Source organism: Canis aureus, chromosome 23, assembly GCF_053574225.1.
Source record: "Canis aureus isolate CA01 chromosome 23, VMU_Caureus_v.1.0, whole genome shotgun sequence".
In the NCBI taxonomy this organism is placed as follows: Eukaryota; Metazoa; Chordata; class Mammalia; order Carnivora; family Canidae; genus Canis; species Canis aureus.
In genome coordinates this window covers 23615456-23622525 of record NC_135633.1, presented here as the reverse complement: position 1 = coordinate 23622525, position 7070 = coordinate 23615456, and the positions used below count along the sequence as shown (strand labels likewise).

Sequence of the window (7070 nt, the reverse complement as noted above, 5' to 3'; positions counted from 1 at the left end):
TCAGTTTCTATGACAGTGGAAGATCCGCAGCATCCGCTCCCGCATTTGCTTAGTTCGGGCCCCATAAATCAAGGGATTGACCATGGGAGGCACTAGGAAGTAGAGATTGTCAATGATAATTTGTAGATGAGGAGCCATATGGTAGCCTAAAATCTGGGCCAGGACAGAGAAGACAACAGGAGAATAAAAAAGAGCTATGACACAAAGGTGGGAGCCACATGTATTGAGAGCTTTGCCCCGTGCCTCCCAAGAGGGTATCTGAAAGACAGCATGAAGGATCAGCCCATATGACAGAATGATGAAAAATAGATCAAGTCCCACGGATGCTACAAGAACCATGAGGCCATAGAAAATGTGGTTGGAGATGTCTCCACAGGCTATCTTCACCACAGCCATATAGGCACAGTAGGAGTAAGCGATGATGTGGGTTTGGAACCTTTCCAGTCTTTCTGCCAGGATGGGTGCTGGAGTCAGCACTGCCACTGCCCTTGCCAGGACAGTCAGTGCCATCTTCACAAGTACCTTGTTAGCAAGGATGGTTGTATATCTCAGAGGAAACCAGATAGCCACAAATCTGTCAAAAGCCATGGCTAGGAGGATCCCAGACTCCATGACGTAAAAGGAAGGGATGAAAAACATTTGTGTGAGGCAGGCACTGAAGCTGATTTCTTTGGCATTCATCCAGAAGATATCCAGCATGCGGGGCACAGTGACACTGACCAGGGACAGGTCAACAACAGATAGCATGGCCAGGAGGAGAAACATGGGCTCATGAAGACTCTTCTCTACTCGGATGATGCATAAGATGGCGGTATTCCCAAAAATTGTAACAACAAAGACCAAGAAAAAAGGCACAGAGAACCAGCCATGGGAAGATTCCAGGCCAGGAATTCCAGCCAGAACAAATATCAAAGGTTGAGGAATGGAGTTGTTGCAAGAGGTCATCCCTAACCTGAGCTCTTCAAAGTCTGATTCCTAGGGAGAAAGAAACAGGGACATTTTGAAGTCACTGAATCATTTGCAACTAAAATGCTGGGTATTCTAGTAGCGTATGGTGATAAGCATAATTATATGATACAAACTAATGATCAAATGAATGCTTCAGCTACTTAGAGTGTGGAGGGAGATAATCCTAGGCTACTCTCTCTGCAGAAGCAGTCTTAGGGATAAATGCTCAATAAAGACATATCAACTGCATACTTGAGATTCTCCTGTGGCCCTGATCCAATTTAATAATCAATGTGTGCAGTCCTGTGGGATTTTTTCCGAAATACAAGATTTGACAAGAGACCAAACATTTTCAACATTATAGGCAAAAGGTGGGGGTAAGAACAAGCTATAAAGCATGGTTTTCATTCAAAATTGAGGAAGTTGAATTTCTTCATCCTACTTTTTAGTTCTTGAGACTGACCTTGGTGCTTAGGATTCTTTTCTGGACTCTGTTGATTTTGACAGAGAACCTAGAAATTCTGCTGAGTTAATACCTGGAAAGCATTATGTTATTCTGGAGAAATAACTGATATTTTGGATGATAAATGTGGAATCCAAAATGCCTCAGTTGATAATAATTTAGTATTAAGATTCCAGATTATTCAATAAAGCATGGTTGGTGAGTGGACAAAAGTAAAGGTAAATTATTAATCCTCTGTATATATGTGTATTTATGTAAGGAATATAGTTAAGATTAATGGTAATACATATTTCTATATAAATTAAGACTATCGCATTTGCTAAATATTTTAACCTACAACTGTTTTGAATCAAAATACATATTTAAAAATTGGGGAGCCTGGGTGGTTCAGTGGTTCAGCACTGCCTTTGGCCCAGAGTGTGATCCTGGAGACCCAGGATCGAGTCCCACGTCAGACTCTCTGCTTGGAGCCTGCTGCTCCCTCTGCCTGTGTCTCTGCCTCTCTCTATCTCTGTGTCTCTCATTCATGAATAAATAAAGTCTCTATAAAATACATATTTAAAAATTTATAAATAATTTGACGAAAGTTATAAAGAGTATACTTAATACATTAGAAGTAGAAGCCAAACAAATGTATAATACATACAAAAATAACAAAGGAATAAGACTTTTTTCTTATTACTATGATTGAAATTAAATTCCACTATTAAGGTTTAGATTCCATATTTTGTTAGAAACATTCCACCTATATATTTATAAAAGATAATCACAGAAGAAATAAAGTTTCTATAAAAGCAAAGAGATAAAAAACTCATATAAAGTTGCTCTAAAAGGAGAATTGCAGTAATATTAACTCTGTGTCCTTTTCTGTATTTTTTTTTAAGATTTTATTTATTTATTCATGAGAGACACACACACACACACAAAGAGGCAGAGACATAGGCAGAAAGAGAAGCAGGCTCCATGAAGGGAGCCTGATGCAGGACTCCTTCCCAGGACTCCAGGATCATGCCCTGGGCTGAAGGCAGGCACTCAACCACTGAGCCATCAAGGCATCCCTCCTTTTATGTTTTTAGTTGTCAATGGATTTGGATTATTTGTATTTTTTTTTTTTGCTAATTAACTTATTCTAAATATTTAGGAGCCCAAAATAGAGTGGCATATCTGCCAAAATACTACTGTATCATTTATATATCATAAATTGAGTCATTTAGATCTAAGTATTTAATATATCAACTGCATTTGGCAAAAACACACCATAGCCCAATGATAGGCAGATCCTGGAAGATTACATGATACAATGAAAACAGTCAACTCATTGAGATAACACATGTTGGGGATACAATCTCAGTCCTGCCACTTAAGTGACTTGACCAAGCTGCTTAAGACTTGAAGTCTCATTTCCTCATCTCAAAAATGGGATGAGGTTTACCTTTCAAAGCTTGCAGTGAGGATAGAATCCATTATTAAATTCCAACATTGTATAAAATATGCAACATGCTTTGGTGTCCTATAATAGTAAATCTTTTTCTTTTTCTTTGAAGTTTAACTTTTATTTGTGATACTCAAAAAGTGATGTTCTTTTTGTTTTTTTCTTGGAAAGAACTCTAAGATGATGAACAGTCTTGAATTGACACTATAAAGAGGAATATTTGATGGCCCTTGTAATTTTATCCTCAAATATTTTTAGACTCATTAGATACTAGAGAGCAAAAAAATACTTAGTGTCACCAGAAATAGACATCTGGCCTAATAAAGGACACTAAAATTTTTTTAAAAGTACATTTTAGTTCAATAGGGGAAATGATCCTTCACAAATTCAAACAGAAAGGACTACCCTGTGAAACCAAAAGCTCACTACCAGTGGGAGATTCCAGGTAGAAACTGAATAATGATCTATGAGGAATAATGTAGATGAAAATTCTCCAAGTGATGGGGATATTAGGACATTAGAGTTTTAAGCAACATTGTAAAGTTTTGTCTGAGTGATCCTGGAACAGTTGCCAGGAACAAGTATATCAACATTAATTATAAGTAAAGACCATCAGTTTAAACATAAAAATTAGAAATGTACTTATTTTTCTACAGAATGTTACTGGGAATTCTCAAGATTGAAGACCCAACCACAGTTCTATAAGTGTTGGTGATGGTAGTATGTGGATTAAAAAGATTTGAAAATCTCTTTTTCCTTACATGACTGTGCATCCCAGGATTTTCTGATTTTTTCTCTCCTATTTCTCCCTTTTCCTAGAGTATTACCTGTATATGGTTTTTGAATCTGGTCACAGTAGGGCTGGGGCCAGCAGAGCACCCATTTGCTTGAGGTATGAGGAAGATCTGTTGACGACCAGAATAAGATGGAGTGTCTAAGTTGGAGGCAGATTTATGCTGGTTTGTTCTGATCTTTCTGGGTCCCTAGTGGCCTCTATATTGGGCAAAGTGACTTACTAGCCTGGATATTCGGGAAACAAATCATAGAGACAATCATTGATGATACCACCTGAGGATAAGAGCAGATATTAAGGAACACTATAGATCTAAGTGTTGGTATGGTGTAGGAGCCCTAGGGAGAAAGAGTAAGGACTGGAGACTCATTTAGGATGGAAATTAAAGAACACCTGGAGTAACAGGTAGCAGAGCTGCTACAGCTATAGTTGTATAAAAATTGATTTCCCTTGTTAAGAACCAATAGTATAAACCATTTTCAGTTCCAGTGACTTTTGGAGACTCCATGTACAAAACTTAAGCTGAAATTAAGAATCTTGATTTCTGGGGTGCCTGGGTGGCTCAGTTAAGCATCTGACTTTGGCTCAAGTCATGGTTCCAGGGTCTTGGCATGGAGCCCCATGTCAGGCTCTCTGCTCAGTGGGGAGCCTGCTTCTCCCCTTCCTCTATCTGCCACTCCCTCTGCTTGTCGTCTTGTTCTCTCTCTCAAATAAACAAGTAAAATGTTAAAAAAAAAAGAATCTTGATTTCCTAGATATAATCAAAATCCACAAGAAGCTGGCAAAAAGGGAGATTAAATATGTTGGCCTTAATATATTAAACCAAACTATAATAAAACATATACCAAAAACCAAAAAATAAAAAAATAAATAAAAAAATAAAAAGCATGAAAAAAAGGGAAATTAAGACCATACTTATCTTGATGAGAACTGAAAAATGTAAAGAATCATCATATTGTACACCTGAAACCAATTAACACTGAACATTAATTATACTTCAAAAAAGTATGAAAAATCTTAATTGATTAAATTAAGACCATAGTATGGTAGGTAAGATATATAAAAAGAAACATCAAGAGGTGAGATAAAAGTAGGAACAAGAGAGGAATTCTAGAAAGAAAATATTGTAAAATATTAGGTTTAGGAGAGACTGAGTTTCAGAAAACTGTTGGTGGGAGTGACAAGCTCAATTTGAAAGTAAATGGTAAAAGGGGATCTGAACTGCAGGCTATTTTGCCAGTGGTCAAATGTGAACATTCTAATGATAGTGACTGGCCCTTGCTTGTTTGTTCACTATTATTTCCCCAGTGCCTGGTAAGTTGTAGGTCTTCAAATATTTTTATATGAATAAATGTGTATCTCTGCCCCTACACCCTGCCCCTACACAGGTCTTCATCAAGCATCCACTCTAGACTTTAGGCCAATAATAACACTGCAAGGGGAAGCAATGGTCATACTCCAATGAGCTTATCTAAGTCTTCAGTAAGCCATGTTCCCCCAGCCTAAAGTATATTCAGGGTACTCAAATCAATTTAATTCTCTTGTGATTTCTACCAACTTGGATCAGATTGTTATCATATTGTTCTAGGTAACTTTTATAACATCCTAAAAGGTCTTCTGCATTCATTTATTCATTCCATTCTTGTCTCATCCCATTTTCTTCACTGCAGCCATAATGATCTTTTCACTTAAAAAAAGATTTTATTTATTTGAGAGAGAGAACGAGAGAGCTCAGGCAGTGCATGTGTGAGTGGGGGTGGGGGGTAAGGGGTGGGAGAGGGCAAAGTAGACTCCTTGCTCATCAGTAAGCCCTATGCAGTTGGATCCCAGGACCCTGGGATCATAAGTGGAAGGCAGCTACTTTACTGACTGGGCCACCCAGGCACTCCACAATGATCTTTTTAAAAACACAAACCTAGTATGTCACTCCTGTGCATAAAACATTCACAGTCTCCCTCTTATTTTTAGGATAAAATTGAGAACCCAAAAAATGGCCTATGCACTTTTGCGTGCTACTGTCCCAGTCTGAGGCACCCACTTTTCACCTCCTTCTCTGTCCTCCAGCCACAAAATGGATTCTGGTCCAGTTTTCCTACCTTAAGATCCACACATGTTCACGCATCCTGTTCTCTCTCCCTGTAACATCACCAGTCCCATTTCATGACCTCTGTCTCTTTTCTCAGCTGCTTATGTGCCTTCTGGGACTCAAGTAAATGTCATTTTTAGGGAAGCTTTCCTTGATTGCCCTAGACTAGACATCTTTGTTTCCACTTGACAGCACATAATAGCCAGTGTAATTATGCATTTGGGCATCACTTGATTATTTCACCTCCACCAGAATGTAAAGTCCCTGAGACGTGGACTTTGTTTTGCCCACCCTTCTTAATTCTTCAGAATTAAGCACTGGGTGATGTATGGAAGTGTTTAATTACTATATTGTACACCTGAAACTGAGATAACTCTGCATATTAACTATACTAGAATTTAAAATAAAATAAAAGGAGCACCTGGGTGGCTCAGTGGGCTGAGCATCAGCTTTTGGTTTTTGCTCAGGTCACGATCGCATGGGTCATGTGATGGAGAACAGTCTGCTTAAAGATTCTCCTCTCTCCCTCTGCTACTTCCCCCACTCTAAAATAAGCAAATCTTTAAAAAAATAAATTAAATTAAAACATAAATAATAAAAGTAAATGGGGACTTAAACATGGGATTAATTATTTTTATTTTTATTTAAATCCAGATACTACCACTTAGTCAATATATGACATTGAGCATATTATTTAATCTCTCTGAATCTAAATTACTTACATGTTAGATCAAGACCAACAATCCAGTGATTATGGTGATAATTATAAAATTTTATTTGCATGTGTATATATAGAGCTATGCATTATGCACATATATATGCAAATGTATACCTATGTCTTACAAAGTCTGACTTATAATAAATACACAAAATTGTTATGATAATCCATGTGTTAACTAATAAATGCTATTATAAGTGTCTTATATGTGTGTGTGTGTGGCACTATTGTAAGTGTCTTATATGTTTTCATTTATTTAATCCTTTAAGCTCTCTGAGGCAGGAAATCATATGATCCTTATTTTATTGATTTTTGACAACAAGGCCCGGAAAGTTTCAGCAACTTGTTTGAGCACACAAAAGCAGAAAGTGGAAGAGATGAATAATGAACTCAGACACTCTGCTTCTAGAGCCAGTGCACTTAACTTCAAACCATACTGAGTTTACTTGGCAAAAGGCATATTAAGAATTTAACTAAAATGTATCATGACATTTTCTACAATAAAGGTAGGGAGAATTTTTAGTTAGTTTGCCCTGAGGGAAAAAACTTAATCTTTCTGGGGTTTCTGGGTGGATCAATGGGTTAAGCAACTGCCTTCAGCTCAGGTCTTAATCCCAGGAGTTTGGGATC

At 37.5% G+C, this 7070-nt stretch overlaps 1 protein-coding gene across 1 annotated transcript; it reads right to left on the bottom strand.

Annotated features, from left to right (window-relative positions):
• LOC144295419 (olfactory receptor 52D1-like) lies at positions 1-945 on the bottom strand. The gene has a single exon (XM_077867813.1). The coding sequence runs from the start codon at positions 943-945 to the stop codon at positions 1-3; it is 945 nt and encodes a 314-aa protein (XP_077723939.1).
• Between the last annotated feature and the right edge of the window lie 6125 nt (positions 946-7070).